Here is a 24,399-nt window from a genome sequence, read left to right as displayed (position 1 = left end):
GGAGGGGTTTATAAGCCTATTAACAAAACTAAAGCCAGCATCTACAAAGGACAATAACAGCAGCCAATTAAAAATATGGGCGCTGAGTAGGCGGAGTTTCAAGTCCATACCTGAACACAGCATGTCTGCTTAGGCTAGTCCTAAAAAAAGTCAGTGTTTACAGCTTTTGAATGAACAACCAATCGGATATGAGGAAACATTCTAGCATAAGGAGATTGGCAGTGGGGCGCTAATTGGCTATGAGGCCACGTAGGCTGTACCGTGATCTAGGATTGGCCGCGGAAAACCTGCTAGTTGTTCATTGGTCCCAGAGTTCTCCTGGGTGCTGAAGAGATAGCCATGTAGTGTAAGATCGCTGCACAACGGGAATTTTCAGTTCGGAGCGTTAGCCCGGCGCCTGGGACCGTCAGACTGCATTTTGTATAGTCATTCCCCGGTGAGCCTTCTGCCAAGCTTGAGCAAACCGGAAGACTGGTGTCACGGACTCGATTTTGGTGAGTAGACTCACTCTCGGGACGTGCTGTTTTGTGCATTGGATTTCGCCCACAACAGATTGTGTGCCCCGCTCTTCCTCCGAGATTCGCCCCATGCGTGTTTACCTGCGGCATGAGCGTGCAGACGCTCGCCCTGGGGCATGCACGTGAAACCACCACATTCCATACCATACATATAGTACAGTATGCCTCTTGTGCCCGCAGTGTAACAAATGGGGCGCGATGGACGAAAACGCTTCCTGGTCCTCAGCCTGTCTTCACGGTTTGCGCTTCACCGTTTTGCTTTACTCCTACCTCTGGTTTGTCGAGGTGGGTGGGGAACACAGCACACTGCATTTGTGGAGCGTGCCCCCTGCTCAATGGCTCGGGGCCTGCGCCCCATCTCCAGTGTAAAGGGCACCACCGGCTGTAGCGATGCTTTAACGTACATGTCAACATTTCAATCGAGTCTCTGGCATCTATGCTTTAAATGAGAACCCGTATTTCTAGTGCAATACATTTAATGGGAGAGTACCGGCACTTCTCGAGGGTAAATCGGTGTTAGAAACGGTCTAGTGAGAGTAAAGAACTCCTCAGTTGAGCACCTAACAGTACAATCAAAAATATTTTCAACCCATTTATTTCTGTTTCAGTTATTTTGGTATGTGGGGTACATGTTGGCATGCAGATGCAGCCTCTGCCCACTACTGCACCCGCTATGTTTATGCCCCCCCATCCATACGTCATATTCCTTTCCTTTTCTCCACACGTGGGTACCTACCCTCACTTTTTGCACCTCTTCCTCAACATGGAGAGTGCACGTCCTCCTACAGTCTTGATGCCTCATAATTTTATGACGAGTTTCATGACTTAGCTACTTGTTTTTTTTCGTACAGTGAAAGCAAAAGTACATTACAATAACCAACGAACCCCACAATAAATTAAATGTTGACCATACCCTGTCCAGTTTAGAAATATTACAGGCATTCCTGATGCAAGGTGTCCCAATTTCACACATGCTTCCACACTTATGTAATACTAGCCAGGGATTGTGGTTGGGTACTCCTTGTATTGCTGCCAAAGCTGCTTTATGGTCAAAGTGACCATAACCTTGTGGTTAATACAGCCTCTTAAAGGGCTTTCTTATGGCCACTTGGCTCATTTCACTGATATATGAAGCTGATGCCTTTCAGATGTTAAGGTAAAAGACAAACAACTTTCTGGGAACTAGGAGTGCTGGCTCCAGGTAAGTTAGGAAAGGCTGTTTTATTGACTGTTTTAAGCATCCTTCAGATCGATCATTTCTCTGTTGGGTGTAGGTGAGTGTTAGTCACCCAGTGGCATAGTCACCTGCGATTTCCTCCTGCGCGTTTTCTCCTTAAGGAAGCTGGTTTGGGCTGGTGGAATCTGTACTTCACTTGGTATTGGAGGAGCCGTCGTTTTAGCTCAGTGTGATCTAGAGAGAATGCCCTCTGTGTTACTTTGTTCAGTGAGAAAGGAAACTGGGCTAGGCATATGCCCACACAACTCTGAAGGTCACCTAGGTCCCGTAGCTTAGCCGATCCTACCCAAAGCCTGAAATCTTTCCCCCAAGAGTCGCCTGCACCCAGTTGAAGAGCTACTCTTGACTCTGACAGACTTAAATAAACATTACTTTTTCTCTACCAGCTCTGCATTTGAATCAGAGACTGGACCTCTGTGGTAAAGGCCTACTAAGCAAGATCTGTGCACTACGGTACAATCGCTAACCTAAAGTTAGTAAAAGCTGTGAGCAGAGATGTGCACTGTATGTAAGGATTTCTAGGGGCACATTCATTGGTCAGGAGTTGGATTACAAGGGGAATTAAATGGAGAGGGGAGATATAAAAGAATTTGGGAGAGTAGAAAATTGACTTTGCATTAATTCCTTACAAGTTCCTAACTTTTTACAACCTCTTGATCCTTAAAATGGAGAGAATTATATACTATAGCCTTCCAGAAATATGGAAAAGACGGTAATGGATTGCATTATTCTTGTTGTTCGACAATGCATGTTTAGTCTTTGTCCATTGGAACAGAATTTAATTTTTGCAATGGGTTTTCCTGTTTTGTCTGCCAGCGCCAGATAATTGCTGGAATCTGACAGTTAGAGAAGTTCCCCTTGGTGTGCCTTGTTTCTCCTTTCCACTTTATTAACAGATTTTTGTTCATTGAGTCAATGTGTGAGCAGCTCATCAACTTTAAGTGCTTTCTTTGCATTCTGGTACTTGTTGCCCTTAATTTATAATATCATAAACAGGACTACTCGTATCAACATTCTAAAAAGAACCTGGATTAAATTAGCACCTGAAGTGTGGACCCAGGATAGACAATGCCAACATTTATGCGAGTGTTGCCACACTTAGTGCAAGTGCTTCTGTTGTCACAATTACTAGTGTTAGATTGATATCGCTTCTGGGTTACTGACTTCTCTTCCCTGACAACTCAATTTCATTTTTTTTCTTGTTAGAATTACAATACTGTTGGCTAGTACTTGCTTTATTGTGGCTCAAGTGTCATGGCCACTTACAACCTTGCTAACGAGAGGCTACGAGTGCTGGAGGAGATTGAGAAGGAGATCGCGTCAATACTGCAGAGTGCAGGTAGGTCATAACTAGTTGATCAAAGGCAGGAGGGGGTCGTTTGTGGGACTTTGCTGGGCGTCATCTGGGATATTTTATTGGAAGGTGGGGGTTAGGAAAGGGCACTGGTTCGGCATCTCAAGAGCGCTGTCAAAATAATAAGTTGTCTAGTCTCAAATTCTTTTTTTTTTTTTTTTTTTTTTTTAAACTGTGAAATGCCTAATAATTTCTAGAGTTTTGCAAATAGTGATACTGCCAGTATTAGAGGGGGGGCGAGTGAACAGTTAACAGGGAGAGCGAAGCCAGATCCAAGCTCTGGGATGACTCTAAGAGGTGCTGACCGAGCCAGATACTGAAAATATTTGGCGTGTAACTCGTGCAACAAATATCATGTTGGAACACGATAAAATGTCTTCAGAATGTATTTTTGTTTTAAAAGTATGTTTAACACATGAAAGTGTTCAACTGTAGTACATCAAATTATATCTCTGCTTTGCAAAGTATTTATTAAAATAGAGTTTTCAAACATGCAGTGAAGCAAAGCTGTTGGTGAACTAAGGGGCAAATCAGTTGTACCATATACATGGCCTAGATTCTTATTATAGATGTAGCAACATTATAGACTATTAAATCATACAGAACGTTTTTATACAGCACACATCCTGAACTTTCATATTTGAAGGTTCTCTCAAATGTGATATTGAACAAAAAAAGAGGCTGGCTGAAATAAATGATAGACCTGTGATGACACCATTTGGTCTAGGCAGGGATTGAACCCAGATTTTCTAGATTTACACTACAATTCAGCAACTAGACGACTTTCTGACATCCAAGTTTAATGCCATGTTCTTAATTTTTAGAGGAATATATTGGAGACACTGGGAGATTTGCTAGGATTCAAAGGATGCTCAGCCGAGGCCATGACTCAAACCTGGTTCCCGTTTTGCATGGTTGACCGATTTAGCCACAGGCCCCATCAACTTATGTTCAAGTTTGGCTAGTTTTGGGCCAGATATACCAAGAGGACCTTGAGCTGAGCCACAGTCAGGCTTCTGCCTCTAGCCCAGATCATAATTTCAATGGCTTGCCAATCTCGCCAGTATACTGTATTAGGAACATCTGTTGCCCATAGGTACAGATCCCCATTTACAAGGTAATTATTTGTTAAAGAAGAATTGATATATACTGGATGTATAAGGAATACCCCATTTCATCTTTATAGATATATTTTCAACAGACGTTTCATCTCCATGACCTATACTAAGTGTGACAAAGATGTATAAAAATGTGAGACTAGTGACATCTGTATAACATATATAAAATAGCGATACACTGTCAGTCTAATAATTGTAACTAAAAGATGATATCACCATAACTCTGTGGTGTACCGTCACAAAACCTTTCAGATTATATGAAAAAGCTTATTCTAATTGATGTAAAGGTCGGGAAACCCTACAGTGTCCAACAAGTAGTAAGTTGTGGAACTACAAAAGCACTTAGTCTGTAGGGTGTGTTCTACCCCACTTGACGGTCATATGTACATAAGTTCACTGTTTGTAGAGGACACTGAACTCACACAGTGAACTGTCAGTTTTTGAGGCTGAGTACCCCTTTGCCATACACATTTTCAGTGCATCAAAATGCAGATATTACGGAGATTTCTTTCAACTCTCCTACAGGCTTTACCCTCTTTGGAAGCACCTTAACTTCACCACTTTATACTACAGGTCACTACAAATTAATGGGGAATAACTCTTAAATGTAGTTTTGGCAAATCCAAATTGAGCTATTTTTTTGCCTTGCACAAATTCCTCCACCTCAAGGTACACACTTTTTGCACCCAATATTGGATTTACGCTGGCTCTTGTAATTAGACATGCCTTTAGTAGTGCACTGCTAATTAAAGTTCAAATAGGATAGGTTATTTTTTTTGAACCTAACCAATATTTATTAGAGCCCAAGCACTACATTGGTATTTATAGGTTAAGTTCCTAACAGACTGATCAGCCCAAGTTAAGTGTTAGAGTGAGACCCAACCTCTGAGTTGTCTGCTCCTGCCAACATTGCATTGTTAGATGGTGCGTTGTCTTTTCATGAGAGTATAAGAGCGTGGGGATGTTTAAAGGACGCATGGAGGGGAATTTTCCATGATTTCTTCTTCCCAGCCGCTGTTTCTTCTGGGCTGTCACTACCTCCTTTCATAGCTCAGTTATGTCTGGCTTTATTTGTTTGATATCTTCAGGGCAGGTTCTGTGCTGATTTTTTTTTTTTTCTATTGGTGCCACTCGTTCTCTGGGTCGTCACCGTCAAGGAGAGTTTCAAATTCGGACCTTCCCACCTCGTATTCCTTAAGTGTCTATCATCTGCTGTCCCAGACCAGCTCCTGAGACGCCACTTAACTAGAGCTTGGTTTAGGTGCAATCCAGTCAAGATCTTGGCCATACTCCTTTCTATTAAAAGTGTGGTTTCGCATGTGTACTGCTGTATTGTAAGACTGGCCACGTGCAATGCATTCCGACAATGGCGTTGTATCTAGAAGAAAACCATTGCCTGTTATTATAGGTTTGCTACTCTCTCTACTGTACTTTGTGTTTTATAATCACAGCCTACTACTATGTTTCCTATTTCGTCGTAGTTTGGACAGTACTTTTCAGTAAATTTCATGCTGTGCATTCTGTACATTAAGTTCTTCCTCTTGTTAGTGACCTATTTCCGCTTTCAGTTTCCAACAGATTTTTAACCTTGATTTTGAAGCATGTTTTTTTCGATTTCCTCTTCACTTTTTTGGTTTCACAAATGGCCCACATCGCTATAGCATTATCAAACTGTTGAGCTACAGTGTATATTATAGTCGATTCAGTTGTTTGGAATTCTTTTTTCAGTGTTCCCTGCGTTGCACATTAATTTCAAAACTTTAACCAGAAATGCGGGATTTCATTTTACAGAATCTACTCTCTCAAGTGTCTCATGATCAATCTTTTCCATCACTTTTATCCCTGTTTCGTCCTAAGTGCTGAACCTTAAATTTGCAGACACACATACATTTTTCAGTGATGGTAATTAATAGTCTAGTTTGGCTGGTGTTTATATGCTTGAAGTTTGTCCATCCTTGAAAGCCACTGAATGTTCTCTGTGATTACTCCTCACTACAGAGTGAACAATTTTTTAGCAGCTGTCTGTATATCAATCAATCAATCAGGGGTTTGTATAGCGCGCTACTCACCCTTGAGGTATCAAGACTGAATCGTACTATGTTATAGGAACAGCAAAAACATAGAATCCTGGTGTTACACAGCAATGCGTTATTTACTAACAAAATACAAGGAGAGTATTGCATAGTTAATTGGTTGCTACTTTCGAAACTGCGTTTTTTAGAGTTCTCAACACCCAAAGTGATTTGTCAAAGGAAAGTGTTTTGTCTTCCTAATCAGTCACTGATGGATCCAGCCGTCCTCATCTGCTTAATTTTGACCTGAACGCTTGATTCGTGGGTGCAAGCAAAGTCTCTTATTTTTGTATTTCTCTTGAGCTCCAATTACTGTGGCACTGGGAATGTCAAGATTAGCTTATCGTTCCTTTTAATTATTCATCAGTTCTCATCTTCTTGGCTTTATAAATCCCTTAGTCCTGGAGTGAGTGTTTTTTGTGGCCTCAATCATCCCACCCTGTGCTTTTGAGGGCCGATTAACCAAGCCACTTCTAGTAAAGTTAATCCAAATTTAGGAATATCATGCTTCTGGGGGAACTGCTTAGGCAAAGGATAGCAATGTGGGCTGAGGAATTCAGTTGAACATAACTGTAATGTCCTCTTTAAAAAGGATGACATCGAGTTTGACAGGGACCCCTGAACATTTGCATCACCAACACATAGTTTAAATCTTATGTAAGTGAGACACCGCATTTGATCAAATCTTATTGTTGCTTGTGTTGGCAGTTTACTTAATTTGGTGAGACAACAGAGTGTAATATCTGCCTTATTGCTGGCCTACAAGGCACTGTTTCCGTCTGTAGCGTGGCAAGTATATCTGCTTGGTAAAGGTTATGATCAGCCTGATCTCTTGGTACTCCATTTAAGGGTCAATTTCCTCTGTGTTCTCATTAGTCAGCGTATTTAGCTATCCACTACATTTGGGCAGCAGACCAAGGATATCAAAATCAGGAGCCCCTAGGCTTTCCCGTTTGAGGTATTGCTGCAATTTCCTAAGTACTACTCTTTCTTCGACTCCCTTTAAATCAATTTCGTAAATAGCAGTTGTTTTTCATTTTATATCTTCTAGGGTATGATCACTGGTTTGTTGGCAAAGAAGTTTGTATTGCTGTAGCATAACAAACCAGGGTATCCGCACGATTCCTGCTTTGTTAATCAAGACTTTGATATATTGACCCACATGACATCTCCATCGTTATTGCAAAATACATGGGGAAAGGAGGCATCCATACGTCTCTCATCCCTCTAGATAACACCCAAAGTGTCGAAATAACTTCACCAGTGATGTGGGAACATCGTCCTGTATTCTTATTGAGGCCATGCTATTTTCTCTGAATCCTATTTACTGAAGTGCCGCAAATGGATAAACCGACCTGATTGTAAAAAAAAAAGCCTTTTCAATGATGTAGCTGCCGATAAAATGCTATCTTCTTTGGCACTATCTTACCTGTTGTCTTGCAAACTAAATTTAACCTGGACAAAAGTACCATGTCTTTTTAGGGGATCCATATCCGATTTAGGCAGCACTACCACTTTGGTTTCCATCATGGTCGAGGGCATGACATCTATGTTTTACTGCTAAGTACAGTGACTATACAGACAGTTATGCCCATTTCCTTTTCCCTGAGACACAATCCCCCATCCCGCTCTCCCTTTCTAAAGCCAGAAGGTATGGTCCAGTGTTAAGAAGGGAAACGCTTCGCCCCCTTCAGAGTACAATGCTAGTCTCCTCTGCTGCTCCCTAACTCGTGAACTAGATGCTCTAACCTCAAACCACATGGAATGGGAAAAGGACTCAGAAAAAGAGTTTATGTCGGAGACTAAGGAATAAAGTGTTGAAGCAGACCTCAAGTTGTAAACTGGGCAAAACACTTCCCTACGTCCAAGAGTTTACTAGTATGTTTTTACTAGGATAACTTTTCCACCTTAGTGCACTTGTATCACTTCACGCAGCATCTCTGTCCTTTGCAATTTAGATTTAACAAAAGGAAAACAGTTTCTGTACAGACAGCTAACTTGCACCACTTCATTCAGAGAAGCACGCGTAGTATTCAACATTGTGTTAGACTGTCCTTCGGTTAATTAAAGGCTTTCTAAGCCAGAAGTTAGGTGCTGCTGTTAGCATGTGTTGTATCTGTGTGCCTATGGTCCCTAAGTACATAATTTGCCTTCTGAGTTGATGCAGTCTGAATGTATGTTGCTTAGTAAACGTTCGGAGGTGGGAGGTTGTTGTGACTGTGGAAGAAGCCCGATGACTGAACAGGTTAGTGCTGAAGGTTGCACAAGCCAGTCATGAGTGCAGGTTTCTCTGGAGGGAGTCTTGGCTGGGGTAAAACTATAAGCTTTAGATCAATTTTGAAAATGATTCAGATTGACAGTCTCTGTCTTTTAGGCAATGTGACTCTGGAGCTGTCCAAGGAGAAGCCCAATGAGCGCCTCATGGACCGCCATGCCTCTCAGTTTACTTCCTCAGTCCAGAAGGTGGAATCCGAATTGTCGGGCCAGATCCGCTATCTAACACAGGTTAGTGACACGGGCTGTTTTTGGTGTCTTTAAGTTTTAATCATTTTTATTGAGTTGCATGCAACATTGAAGGTGGCCATTACCATCTTAAAGGGAAAAAAGTAGCTTATATAAACTCACTAAAACCCTAGCTGCTCCCTAACCCTTCCCACCTTCTATGCGTTGCTAGGAATACTAGATGATTTTGCATCCTAAATATGTTACCCCCAGTTGACCCCCTCCTCCCCTCCTCCTCTCCTTAGCCCTCTCAATCCCAGTGTCTCAGGCGTAAAAGCTACCCTTCTACTCTTGCAGATTCCTAATGTATGCTTCGGTGTCTGTGTATCCTTTCCAGAAGTTAATTATTTCCATCTGTCTCACCATATGCTCATCAGTTATATTAGCTTAGTTTGTGTTAGGATTATTTTCTAGAAAATACAGCTCCCTTAAACAGGGGAGACACTTCATTCTCAAAACTCCCTTAACATGTAGGTGATTACTGGTTGCCATTGTTACTGGGGTGTTCTCTCCTTTCCCTGTGTTCCCTGGTATAGTTTTTCCATTGCTAGTATACACCAGTTTATTTTAATTCAATCAATCAATGAGTTTATTTTATTAAATTTAGACCAGGCACCCAAAACCACAATTAATACACTAATAATTTAACATCAATATATCTTAATGATGTCCAATGCATAATATCAAATAAAAACACCAACCTCCTACGTTAAAAAAACAAAGAGTTACGAAGGCTAAAGGCAGATTTTATCTGAAGTCCTATGTCTACAGTTGGTGGTACTCAAGAACCCCAGTACCTCAAAAGCATGCATGGGTAAGAGCATATTAATGTGCCGTTCCTCACATGTAGTGGGAAGATCAACCCTGTGGTATGCCCAGAAGGGTGACCTCTGATTGGACATATAGCAGACCCCATGATGTACTCAATCACTGTTAGGCCCTCTCTCCAGTAATCTTGAGTCTTACTTCAGGACTATAGAGTGTGTGCCAGCAATCTAACCTAACCATGCCACACTCCCTCCTGCAGTTATCTAATCTGCCTAGGTCTGTCTTGTTCATCACAGCATAGGTATAAGGTTGTTTCCGTACTCCTTGCATGAGTAGCAAAATGGATTGCTTTTATCATGATACTCTTTCACTGCTCCTCATCTAGTTAAGTAACTATTTCCAACCCTGGGGCCCCTTGAATGGTTGGCTGTCCCTCCCATCTCTGGCCTGGTCAGAAGTTAGCATGTTTTCACATGTCACCCTCCAGTATAAATTATGCAAAGTCCGATGTCTAGTAGCTCAACATTTAATCTGAGGGCGCACAATTAGCTGTTGTAATTGCTGGTACCTAAAATGTCGCTTTTCTTCAAACCCAAAATCTGCCTTAGCTTGAGTAAAGGATTTTACTACTCCCTTTTGAAACATGCCTCTGAATATGTTCCATTCACCTCTGCTTTTTTCCAGGAGCTAAAGCTTTTCCTATTCATTCTTTGGATAACATCTAGGTATCCCTTACCAGAGTAAATAGGGAGGGGAATGTCACCAGTCCCTTTATGGTCCCTACTTTATCCCATGCCCTCGGCATTGCCTGTTTGATTAGGAGAATGTAGAGTTGAGTAACTCCATGTTTTTTTCTATAACCGGGGTATCCCCAGAGCGCTCTGCTGGATATCATGCCCCAGGCTCTATCCATTTCTGTTTTTGTCCATTCTTCCAAGAATCGTAGGTGGTCTGATTCGTGGTATTACCCATGGTCGGCCATCGCCCGGCCCCTTCTGTGGGTCTCATCTGTTTCTTGCTTACTTTATTGCCATGCGTCATAGTCACTGTGCCTTATCAGTAAAAGAGCTGCATGCCTCCTGCTGCCTAGTTCTACTTTATGGAGTGCAATTAAGTGTTATGTGCAAGATGCAGAATTCCCTTAGACTGTATTTGCGCCAGCACGTGCACCTCACATATGGTACGCAGTCGTTACGGTATTGGTAATTTCCAGGGCACCGCACTGCGAACTGAGCTTGTTTGTTCAGGGTGGAGCCACCATGTTCAGGATTTTCATCTGAACATACTAGACTGTTTTTCAGTTTTTACAAGTTTTTACAGGCTTATTTGCAAATCTGCTTCTGTTCACCATTCTTGAGCCAGGGTGCCAAGGAAAGACAGCCCGCCCCGTCATCAGTGGCCACTATTACCTGTTGGGGAACTCCGCCATTCAGGCAGATGTAGGGACATGGCAGTTGTTAGCTCGTCAAATGCATAAGCAGGAAATGGCTTCAGGCAGGAACTCAGAGTTACATTCCCCTAAGCAGGGACAAGGCTTTTCTGAAAACTGAGTAACCATGACAGAGATAAGTAAGACTGCATGAAATATAAATGGATTGGAATACACTGAGATGGTTTGGGCGTACCTCGGCCAAATCCCATATGAATATTAACAGAACAAGCAAGAATCAAAGAGTGCTTGCTGGAACAAGTTCTACTGAATTAGTGGAAGCAGCCTCTATGACCAGTGATATCGCTGTAGGAAGGGGTGACAAATCTCTGGAAAGGAAGGAATGGACTCCAGGTGAAAAATAAAATTGTTGTAGCTTAAAAGATGACAAACCGGTTGTGGCCTAGAGTATAATGCTGGTGGACATGTCATCTAAATGCTCCACTCCAGATTCAGCAAAAGCACAGTGTGAAGCAAGCTCCTGAGTATGAAATCTATTACAGGAATCAGTTGTCTAACAACACAAGAGAAGATCCCTGGCATTAAAGGCAAGAGAAGAAGAGCTAACGTCTACAACCATGTTCTGACTTTGGAGAGTAGGCAGCTAACAAAATGATGCCAAGTAGTCCGAGATAAGAAAGGCAGTGAGAAACATTGACCAAAGACAAGTGTGGAAAGACACCACAGCATAACAACAAAGGTGTACCCTCAAACTACTGAAAAGATGAAGCAGATACTAAGATCACAGACAAATGTCTGAGACAGCCACCTGGAGTAGAACAGTGAGAATCCAAATGGTAGAAAAGCCAAGCAAGGTGCAGCCTAGCGAAACCGACCAGAGCCCAATCTAGCAGCAGCAGCACCCTGATTGTATACCGGGCATCCTGCAGCCACCTCCTTCGGATTAGAGACTGTACAGAAGGATACATGGGGTTACCAAAAAGTGACGACTCTCTGTGAAAGATGTCATGAAGGAGTGGGTTTTCCACACACAAAAAAGCACACAGGAGTGAGCTGAGTAGTCTGTAACTACCTGAGTGAGGGACTGTGAGATTGATAGAAGCAAAGCCTAGGGGAAAAAGACACAATACAACAGACTTGGCAGTTTTGTTGAATATTTTTAGGTCGAGCGACCTATCTCAATGCGCATGCGCATTGAGCGGGAGCTCGATATATAGGGGCTTAAACAGAGCTTACCGAGATCAGGCGATTCCCAGGCGATTTCTTCCAGTGCATGTGAAAGCGCGTGCTCAATGCCACCAGCCGCTTGCCTCGCATTACCACATCAAAGGCGGCCGCGTCTCAGGCCCCTGCTGCTTCACACCCTCATGCCGCTCTCCCCGCTCCGCCCCTGCCCGCCGTGTCGCATTTCTCCTCGTACTTTCACTTTGACGGCCACAGGCCGTCTCTCGTGTTTCTCCTTCTTTTTTTAACTTTACTTTTACATGCATTAAAAATCATAGTTAAAGCGGAGGCTTACGTCGTCATCAATTAACAAGAGAAACCGTACACTTTCAACGTTGCAATTACTTGTTTACTTTACTTTAACATGCATTAAAAATCATAGTTAAAGCGTAGGCTTACGTCGTCATCAATTAACAAGAGAAACCGTACACTTTCAACGTTGCAATTACTTGTTTACTTTACTTTTACATGCATTAAAAATCATAGTTAAAGCGTAGGCTTACGTCGTCATCAATTAACAAGAGAAACCGTACACTTTCAATGTTGCAATTACTTGTAGCTGCATTAAAGCACCTGTAACTTCAACGTAACGAAATAATTCCTCTGTAAAGCGCTCTAGTACCTTTGACTAATGTCCGCGCTATATAAATACGAATAAATAAATACATACACGGGAAATGCGAGAACACCTCCGTACGCGGTGCAGTGCTGCCATCTACAGGGCGTGCTTGTGTGTAACAAGAAGAAGTAGTAGAAACTTAAAGAAGATGATTGAAGCGAGAAATGTATTTCTTTTCTTGCAAAGCGCGGTGATGCAGCAGCAGTAACCAATCAGCACTTCATTTAAGCCGGTTGTTGCAGGTGGGGCCCACCGATGCTCATTTTTTGGGGATTGGTACTTACTTTTCCTCATCAGATTTTGACCAAGAGAGTACAATTTTTTTTTTTTAATGGGGGAAGAATGACGGAAAAACAGTGATGAAGAAAGCAGAGATGTAACAAGTTAGTAATAATTGTTAGTGTGGTAGCGGTTGGCTACTTGCATTAAATTAGGCATACACGTTTCATTGTCGGTCTTTTAAATTCAGTATTTTACTGTATGCACAGCCACTGAAAATGAATTTGCATTATTTCTGCAAGTGGTTTTTTTTTATGCCGTTAGGAAATATTTATTTATATTTACGTTTCCAGGCCGTAGTTGGGTATAAGTTCCAGGAACCGAGCAGATACTAACTTTTAGTATTAACTTTCGATAAAGTACATATGCTGCTTTGAAGTTTATTTTAATATTTTTTTACCTGAGTCCAGTATTTTTTTAAAGCTTTCTGGTCGTGTTTCATATCCTGAAGAATACCACATTTTTCCAGTTGCTAATTTTTATTTAATGCGGTGTGATGGGAAGAATCATTTTTCTCTTTAATGAGAAAAGAGTGCAAGACCCATTTAAAGCAGTTATTGCCGAGTAGATATATTCATCAATTGGCTGTGAGCCTACAAAAACATGACATCCACCGCATCTACCACCACCGCATCCACCACCACCACACCCACCACCACTACATCCACCACCACATCCACTACAACCACCACCACCGCATCCACCACCACATCCACCACCACATCCACCACCGCATCCACCACCGCATCCACCACCGCATCCACCACCACATCCACCACCACATCCACCACCACATCCACCACCACATCCACCACCACATCCACCACCACATCCACCATCACCTCCACATCCACCATGACATCCACCGCCACATCCACCACCAAATCCACCACCGCCACATCCACCACCACATCCACCACCACCGCATCCACCACCACCACATCCACCACCGCATCCACCAGTACCACCACATCCACCATCACTTCCACCACATCCACCATCACTTCCACCACATCCACCATCACCTCCACATCCACCATGACATCCACCGCCACATCACCACCACATCACCACCACATCCACCACCGCCACCACATCCACCACCACTTCCACCGCATCCACCACCACCACTTCCACCACCACCACCACATCCACCACCACAACCATCACCCCATCCACCACCACCGCATCCACCACATCCACCACCCCATCCACCATCACATCCACCACTACCACCACATCCATCACCACCACCACATCCATCACCACCACCACCACCACCACATCCACCATGACATCCACCACCACCGCATCCACCACCAACACCACACCCACCACCACTACATCCACCACCACATCCACCACAACCACCACCCCATCCACCACCACCACCACATCCACCACCGCATCCACCACCGCATCCACCATCACCACATCCACCCATCCACCACCACCGCATCCACCATCACATCCACCACATCCACCATCACATCCACCATGACATCCACCACCACCGCATCCACCACATCCACCACCACCCCCACCCCCACCACCACATCCACCACCACCACATCCACCACATCACCACCACATCCACCACCACATCCACCACCACATCCACCACCACATCCACCACCACATCACCACCACATCCATCATCACCACCACCACCACATCCACCACCACCATATCCCCCAGATCCACCACCATCACATCTATATGTGTGTGGCTCTGTGTGTGTGTGTGTAGGTGCAAATGCAATGTTCTTGGATTTTCGTCACAATATAATACACTGAACATAATCTTCACAAAAGTTATTTACAAACGTTTAAGCTATTGCCATCATAAATTACAATAACTTTTATTTAAGTATTAATTATTTACAAAATTAAAAGCCATTGTTATTTGTAATATCAATACATCTAAGTCACGTAAATACAACACACATTGCATTACAAATGCTATAGGTGTCACATTTGCAAAAGTTAAAACTATTGACATTGTAACTGACAAAGCTATTAATTTTGCTACTTTCAAAACCAACACATAAATAAAAAAAAGTGTCATTTACAATACCAATAGCTCAAACTTTCCTAATGCGAGACCTATTGCATTTCCAATGCTTGTTTTTATTCAGTGTAGGCATGTGCATCCACAAAATCAACTGCACAAAATACACAATAACATTCTCAATTTTTGTTTGATGCTTAGGCGCTAGGGTGACCAATTGGCATGGGTGCAAATTCAGGACCGCAAGTGTAAAAATTCACACCAGAAGGTCAAAATTCAGGACACAAATTCCAGACAAAAGCTACGCTTTACAGACACGTCAGAGGAGGTCACGCAATAGTATATAAGTAAATAAATAGATAACCAACATAAACTGCTTATCATTGTTGGATTAAAAAGAAAATCAAACAGCCCTGAGCACAGGGAGCAAGTACTAAAATCTTCAGAGCTCCTAAACTGGATGGCCTGTCAACGTCGAACCCCCACAGATTTTTAATTGCTGGACTGTAACCACTTAGTATGAGAGAGGCCTTTCTGTGTCTCCAAAGTAGTATGGGAAAGGAGTGCTGCATGCCGAAAAAACAGCCCTTGGCACTGGCAGCAGGGAAGGAGCCCCCTCCTCCCCCCCCCCCCCCAATTAATGTACTTGATTTATATAGGACTCTCCATGAACAACATAGGCAAATTACACAAGGGGCCTCAAGTTCCCCACAGTAGTCTGATAGGGGAAAGCTCCTCTGCTTCAATATACTGGCTCCAAGGCACTCACTTGCCTGCACATGTTACGTTCAAGGCAGACGGCCCATTGTCATTCTAAATGTAATCAGCTGCAGTCAGAATGACAATGGTCCTGTACACAGCCTGTGTGAGCTCGGAGGGGCTGCTGCATCCTGTGAAGTTCAAAACAGAAGTGCGAGCTGGCCCCAATTGTGAGAAGCTTTAACTCCTGGGCCTTCTCGCAGGGGAACATCACAGCTTTCTGAAATGCCCAGAATTACGGACAATAGGCGTCTGTAAAAGGAATGATGACGGGCAACGGACATGACACCAAAATGACGAACAGTCTGTGAAATTTACAGATGGTTGTCACCCTACTTAGCGCATATCACTCAAAGTCTATAGCCAGTGTTGTCCCACCAATAAGAAAATCAAGAAGCGGACATAATCCACCAAATAACTAAGTACCCTCTGGCAATCAGCGTGCACACATCAACAGACCATGGAAGAAGGACTTTGACCATGATATAGAGGAGCTGACCCGTCCCCTCCCCTAGTCGTTCTGCTACATATATCCAGGTGGGCCTAGATATGTAGGCATGCATCTGTCCATCAAGGGGTCCCCATTGGCTATTTGCATCGTTAAGGTCCATACCAGGAAAGATGGCCCCAGTCGCCTTCCACCCGTAGTATTCCTCAGGGCTCCTGCGATATTGGCAGTGAGTCAAGAAAGAATGACCAGACTGCTATGTATGCTAGCAGCCTGTCATTCCGTTTATAGATCATCTTTTCAAAGGAAATTCCACTATAGTCGGAGTGCCAGGAGACCTCCACTTTCTCAAGATGCAGAGTTTCGCTGTTGCCAGAGACGCTACCAACCATCTCTTCTTGTGAGTGATTAGATCCCCTAGATCGTCAAAGTTGAGCAAATTTGTGAGATCCATTGAGGGCCAACATTCATGTTCAATGAGGGCCAGACCTTGGACCAAAATGCAGAAATCTTCGGGCAGGATCAAACGATATGGAGAGTATTACCTCCCTGTTGATTGCATCTCAAGCAATTGAAGCCAGGTGTGCTCTCTACAATTTGTGGGAAGACAAGTGCCAGCCAGGTAACAATTTAAAATAACAACATTTTAAGCGCACTTCGCTCAAGTGTCTACTGTGGGTCGGCAGCAGTTCTGTCTAGACATCATCTGTAAAAACGTTTTGACAGCCGACGGACCAGGTTCTAAGCAATAGGCGCTTGGTGGATTTGGAGAACAGTTTGCCTATAATGAGCAATTATAATCTGGATATCGACCATCTATAGGTACCTCGCCTCGTCCTGTAACAGGGCGCTGTGGGCAGGATCCAAATGTGGGCCTCCAAGCGCCTTGCCAAAGACAGCTAACCAGTTGTCTCTACCTTCAATTCTGGTTGTATACCATACCATTTTTTCCTCGAGGGAGGAGCAGATTCTTTACTATGGTGTTGAGAACAAGGTGGCCAATAGTAAGGATACCTCTGACGGCCAAGAGACCCATGAGATGGGAGCATCCTCGATCAGTATAGCAGCAGTGTGCCACAAGAGGGCTGCAGAGTGGAGAAATTTGTTTCCAGATGTGAAGAGAGCAACTTGAGACTGAGTTGAGGGGGGATCTTTGGACCCCCTGAGCTGTTTTATAAATGACCTACGGGTCCACAGCCTCATTCTGAAGGTGGTGTTATACAGGTACCCAGTCCAGTATTTCTAGATCTTTGTGAAAATAAGCCAAATTTGATAGTTGGTGGGCCACACAGTAGTTTTCAATACTCTATTGGGGAGGGGGTGATGCTGGGGGTTGTATGGAGGCAGGTTCCAGGGTTAATATCCGTGAAGAGTTTGGACATGACCAGGAGAGGTCTATTATGACCCCAATCAAAGTGTTTAATAGCATGGTCAATTTTCTGCAGGGTTCTGTCGCAGGATCAAGAGAGGGAGCATGCCAAATATTTAGTTATAATGGGGTGCTGACTTGGCAGCTTTGAAAGAAAGTGAAATTAAACAGAAGCTGAGTGACCATCTGGACATAGCAACCCCAGATGAGGCCTCCCTTAGGGCTACGATGAAACCCTCTGTTGAAGACATCGTAACTGGGGGGTGCTTGGCGAAACCAGACCTATCCCTCAAGCTGATATTCTGGAATGTCGCCGGTTTGCGCACCAAGGCAGACCTTCCATCCTGGCTCTCTGTTATTAAGGAAAATAATTTTATATGTCTACAAGAAATGTGGATAACTGTTCCGATCCATCTGCAAGGTTATAAAACCTTCAATTCCCCTGCCCAACCTTCAGTATGCGGTAGAGCGAAAGGAGGCTTGGTGATATACGTCTCAAATGAGCTCCAAATCACCGACATTAAAATAACTAATAGCAATCCTTATTTCCAGATCCTTAAAGTAACACCAAATAAAACACACGTGGTCTATATAGTTAATTTTTACAATAACTTGACCCCAAAGGATGTACTCCCAGTCTTGGAAATTATCTCCCTACATTTAATGAAGGAGCGGCTTAAAAATTCTGCATCTACGATTAGCATAGTCTGGGGAGGGGATTTCAATCTAAATCTCTGCAAGGAAGGAGCCACAAACAGTTGTGGTATCGTTGATGAGTTGGATCTTAATTTAACACACTTCCCTCACACAAAACTAGGGAACTTCCTGACTGAGATAATGTTCAACTTAGATTTGGGTTTCGCAAACGAACTAGTATTCCCTCCAGTCCCTTTCGCTCCTACTTTTAATGGTAGGGGATTATCTAGTTTGATCGACTACATTCTGGTGTCGCAAGCTACTAAAGAGCAACTATGCAGCTTTCACACAGGTACTAACGACGCAGCGACCATTTCCCTAACACTCTCGTCATTACTGTCCCTAATACGCCTGAACTGCGCAGTAAGCAAACTCTCTTAACGCAGGAGACTTTAAGGGTAAATAAACTGAACGGGTACGCAATTAAATGGGAATAAGTGGACCAGGAAAAGCTCACGTTTGCAGTTCTGAGTCGCACTCTCCCATTTGTTGAAGTATGTTTAAGTTCACAATCAGACCCTGTCCACGTATTGGCCAGTTTCTCAGCCATTGCTACTGAAATAAAGAAAGAGCTGTTTGGTCAAATCAAGGGTCCCAACCAAACAAAAAAGGGATTGTTCAACTCGGCAACTAGAAGTGCCTATTCCATGTTAAGGAAAGCCCTGAATAGGACCGAAAGGGACAAAGGGGAAGTTGCTAGGTTAAGAAAGCTCTATAGGCAAGAACTTAAATCCTGTAAGGTGGATATCAAGAAAGAATTATGGGCTAAGCTTCATCAGAGTTGTTCCCTTAAGGATTCAGCCACCTTTTGGCAAACAGTAAGAGCGCCCTTCCTAATTGAATAGCAATTAACTCCCAGGATAGAGGTATCAGTGGGGGAAGCGGACTGGGTTACTCACTTTTCCAAGATTTTTGGTATTTCGGATAATCCCCTAACACACACCCCCACAGATAGTCAGGAGACGCCGGTTTCCCCTAACCACAAAAGCTCAATTTCTCCCTTAAACCTCAATTTTGACCATGACGAGGTACTTGACGCATTACAGGCCTCTAAATGCGGTAAAGCCCCAGGCCCTGACGGGGTTCCCGTGGACCTATTTAAAAATAACTTAGAACTATGGTCCCCCATCCTTACAAAGGTCTTCGAAGCAGCCACAAAAATTGGCCCCCCTAAGTCTAGGACAACTTCTATTTTGATTCCTATATTTAAAAAAGGCGACCGCAATAACCCTGCCTGCTATCGTCCTATTTCCCTCTTGGACTCTACAGGCAAGGTTATGGGCCGGCTGCTGCTAAAAAGACTCCAAGACTGGGCTGAACATAACCAAGTGATTTCTGACCTACAGTATGGTTTTCGAGGGGGTCTGGGGACAGTGGAACAGGCTTTAAACCTGTCTCTACTGATAGGCAAATATGTAGGGGCAAAAAAGGGGAGGATGCATTTAGCATTCGTCGACCTTTCGGCGGCTTTTGTTTGCGTCTCCCACAGCAAACTCTGGAAACTCCTTCTGTCCATGGGGGTAGATCTTCCCTTGGTAAACTTTATGCAAAATCTTTATACGGGGGCCACAGCCAAAGTACGGTATGGTCTGGGGGGGGGGGGAGTTACAACATCTTTCCCAATAGCTAAGGGTGTCAGGCAAGGGTGTGTACTGGTACCCTTCCTTTTTAATCTTTATACGAATGGCCTGGAGGCGGCGATGTTAGAAGGAAGTCAGGACCTGCCCATGATTGATCGCCGTACAATACCCGCGTTGCTTTACGCGGACGACGCGGTCATCATGGCCAGGACTCCACGTCAGCTTCAACTCCTTCTTGATAGATACTGCAACTTCATGGAAAGTTTAGACTTAAACGTAAACACAAAGAAAACATTTGTCATGCATCTGGGGAAACGCCTCAAACTCCCTGGTGGCGCTCAAATTAACAATGTCACACTGGAGAGCGCAACCACATACCCTTATTTAGGAATCCTGATAGATAATGCTTCCACCTTGCGTCCAGCTCTTTTAGCCAGAAAGTTGGGGTTCCTTAGAGCTACAGCAGCTTTGGTTTCATTTGCCCAAAAACTGGGTCAACGCCCCTCGCGGGAGCTGATCCAGATTTATAGGGCCAAGTGCTGTTCAGTTGCAACGTATGGCGCAGGGGTCTGGGGTTACGTTAACACGGAATCCATCCAAAAAGTAGAAAATGATTTTTTCCGATACCTCTTGGCCGCTCCCAAAAGTTCCCCAACCTTTGGTTGCCATATGGAGTTGGGTGAGGACTATATTTCTGATTCTATTGCTGTCCAACCAATTCTCCTATGGCACCGCCTTTGGCACACCATAGAATGCAAACTGACTCGCTCACTCATCTCCGACTGTCTCCCATTGGAAAACTGGAAAAACATCCCATGGTTGAAATATGTGTATAATTTTTTGAGGGATTTACATCTGGAAAAGGCCTTCTTATTCCCTGAGACCATAACCGAAGTTTCACGTAAAAAGTTGAAAAATATGTGTCTATCTCATTTACGTGAGCTTCGCTTGGCAACTGAGATTTTAAAACCCACAAACCTCCATCTAGTCTCGGTGCAAGTCTCTTTCGGGATTCAGCCCTACTTACTATGCAGTGTCAACGCTTATGATAAATACCTCAACGCGATTCCGGTTTAACATCTTTCACCGGCAGCTAACATTCCCGAAGGTAAAAGATTGGTCCAGTAACCTCCCTCCTTGCCCATGTGATGGGCAGTCAGAGCAGTCGGTACTGCACGTAGTCTTTTTTTGTAGCTATTATGAATTTCCACGCAAGCAGTGGATTATTCCTTTGTTAAAATTCATGGGCTTGCGTCACTGCCGCCCGGCACTCCTTGCCCTACAAACTTTGGACACCGAGTACAGTATTGTCCCAATAGCTAGTTTTTTAAAGGCATGTGTTAAATATCGCACAAATTATGACTCTGTGTAAAATGTTAGGATGTGGTTGGGGTCCAAATTGCATTTTATGATTCTACAAGTGTGCTGCTGTGTTTGTCTATGTTTGTCTTACATGAATTTTGCTGCTATTGATTGGAAACCGTATTGATTTAGTTTTTTTTATAAAAAAATGTGTGATTTAGTTGTCATTTTGAATATCCACGTATAAGAAATTGTTTACTAAATTATTTTTCACAACTGCTTTTAACTGCTTGTATACTTTTATGGACACAAAATTGTATCCGAATAAAGTTTTAATTGATTGAGTGGGCAGGCCTACGTTTTCCTGCATTGCAATTAATGACACTCCCAGTGTTGTGGCCGTGATGTCATGATTTCCGATGTTTTGACTGGCAGCCCTGGCTGTATTTCTAGTATTTTCCCTTTGGTTCCCATTTGTTTCCTCTTTCATCCTTGCTTTCTCTCTTTCAAAGAAGAGGGGTGGGGTGGGGGGCATTGAAAGAGTTTTATGATACTCTCACTACACACACGCTGTTGTGTTACACTTTTCTGATAAACCATTAAATGACGGCTATAAGCATAGAACAGGCGTTTATAACCTGAAACTACAAAATATTGGTAAAGGTAAGTAATTATTTTTTTTCTAATGTGTGTGTTGTGTTCTCCTGCGCTGTTTGCTGGTCTGGTTTTCCCAAACACCTTCTCTTATCTGTCCTTTTTCTTACCCTTGCAGGTAGCCACAGGACAGCCTCACGAGGGCTCTAGCTACTCTGCCAGAAAAGACTGCCAGATGGCCCTGAATCGTGTGGATTATGCACGGGTGAAGCTCGGAGAACTGTCCAGGACCTGCGAACAGATCCTGGAGCAGCCGTAACTGAAGAGAACCTAGTTTTAGGTGCCCTGACTCAACTGCAGGAACTCTGTGGTCTATTATCAAGAAAGCAGCTGTGTCCTAGAAGCACTTCCTTATTGTTGCAACCGATAATGGAGCAGCGCCTTGAAGATGCCGCTGTGGAGCAGTGGGAGCTAGCGTGAGCTAATAGCAACGGAAGGAGCATTCTTATGGAGCTATTAGCACAGATGGAAGATCATTGCAAACTTATGTGAACACACACCATGTGCACATCGCATAAATATATGCGCATACCCAAACTGTAACAGCAATGCAACATCTGTGATGGAAAGTGAACCGCACAATGAGCTCACCATAATGGATCATTTCAGGCAGTATTAACCTGCAGGCATATCTAAACCCTGCAGCCCACGGGGACAAAAATCCAGGGAAAGTGCAACCCCTGCTGGGCCTTTTGGACTTTGCGTGTCATCCATTCTGGGAGCTTTCCATACATTTTATAATGTCTTTTATCTTTTTACCCTCGTTTCTTCACTTTCTAGTTGACTATAGGAAAGTCTTTGCATAGCAGAGCATGGGGTATGGTCTGCAGGTTCTCACCATTTAATTTCTGCACTGTTTACACTGGAGAAATACTAACGCAGAGACTCCCTGTGGGACAGTACAGGCACTCTGCAGGTTTCTTGAAATTAGAAGACCTTTGTTTGATAAAGATCTGTTATCCAGTATCGAAATAAACAGTGTGTGAATCTGGTGACATCTGCTGTTCTCAATTACTATTTGTGTGAAATCCTCTTTTTGGTCATAATGTAGCCAGATCATTAGGCTCCGAAAACCATAGAGCATCCCCTTTTGCTGAGTGGTCTGTGTGATCGGCTTTGTGCATAATGGACTGCGGTGATAAGCGACATCACTTAATTGTTTACTAATAGTTGGGAATCTTCCTTCAGAGTACTTGGGATGCAGGTAATCCATCAATGTACGGGACACACAGTAAGGGGGGCGGGGGAAGCAAATAATGTCAAACTGTAAAGTGGTGTCATTTGTACAGCAGAAATCAAGAGTTACTTGACATCTTTCTGATTTCCTGGAACATGTGATCTTTTCAAGTAATCGGGGTAGTGACAGTCAGCAGATTAGTTAAGAATCTAACCCATCTCACATGTGAGGTACCTGTAGAATCCATGAGTCAGCCTTTGTAAGAAACCTGCTCCAACCTCAATGTGATACCCCCCAGAAAACTACAGTTTTCATATGTTCTATTCCTCTTCCCCCCCCCCGCGAGGCACACAGGATGACCTGACACGCACCCAGGTTACAGAAACATACTTTCACTACATGAATTACACTTTGTGTAATCTGATATGCACTTATTATAGGCTCCAGCACTTCCACCGCGCTGCCAGCACCCACACTTTTGACTTTTTGTCCCATGGGGATACAGCTGTACAGTCCTCAGTGTTTTCACCCTTGCAACTTCTTGGACCGGGCTGCCGGCCTGTCTCTGAATCGGATACAAATCTGTTTATGTTGGTGTTGGGACGCCTCTATTGTGCTGTTTGTGCTTGTGAACCAAGTACTCCTGGCCTTATGACTTGCTTTGGAATCTCCTCGGCACGAAAAGATCTAACTGCCAGTTGTTGCATCTCCCTTTTGGAGGGGATGCAGTAAAGAGGAGTTTCACTCTGTGTAGCGGCAGCTTTAGGTAGAAATGCGGGGATTCTGTTCGGCACCCAAATTAGGGTTGCTGTTCTTCTGGTTCCTGGCGAAAGGTGGTCGCAAACAGGAAGAGCCACCAGGCATTGTCTCCGGCAGTTGAACCATGGTGTGTCAGCTTTTGCAAACACGCATTTGCAGGAGTGAAGTGGGAGAGAACGGATAGCGAGGTCTTTGATGTCCCTGAGGCTTCGCGGAGAACGGGGTGCAAGCAAGCGAGCCCTTGGAGAACACCTGAAATTACACAGCAGTGGGCAGCAGGCCAGCAACACGAGGCATGTAGCAGCGTGGCAGTCCCTCCTGAAGCACAGCCCACAGCTAGCAGCAGGCCAACACAACAAAGCAATTAGCCAGGTGGCAGTCTCTCCTGTTAGCACAACAGTTCCTCCTGGCAATGTGCAGAATGTAGATCTGAAATGCCCAGGTTTGTCTGCCAGGCCACCATGGGAGGGGGGGGGGGGGGGGGGGGGTTTAATCAGTGCTGTGTGCGGGAATAGGACACTAACTATTGAAGTGACAGCTCCTCCCCTTCTCTCCAGCCCAGGA

General features: G+C 43.8%; 1 protein-coding gene across 1 annotated transcript; it reads left to right on the top strand.

The window, feature by feature from the left end:
* The first annotated feature begins 320 nt into the window (after positions 1-320).
* MED11 (mediator complex subunit 11) lies at positions 321-22,895 on the top strand. Its single transcript, XM_086945903.1, has 4 exons — positions 321-494; positions 2,962-3,094; positions 8,674-8,804; positions 22,018-22,895. Exons 2-4 carry the CDS (start codon positions 3,010-3,012, stop codon positions 22,156-22,158), a joined length of 357 nt encoding a protein of 118 aa, XP_086802029.1. The 5' UTR covers positions 321-494; positions 2,962-3,009; the 3' UTR covers positions 22,159-22,895.
* The last annotated feature ends 1,504 nt before the right edge of the window (positions 22,896-24,399 follow it).

The sequence above is a fragment of the Lissotriton vulgaris genome, chromosome 12 (assembly GCF_964263255.1).
Source record: "Lissotriton vulgaris chromosome 12, aLisVul1.2, whole genome shotgun sequence".
Classification (NCBI taxonomy): Eukaryota; Metazoa; Chordata; class Amphibia; order Caudata; family Salamandridae; genus Lissotriton; species Lissotriton vulgaris.
Note: the sequence above shows the minus strand (reverse complement) of the source record. Positions and strands in the feature narration are given on the sequence as shown.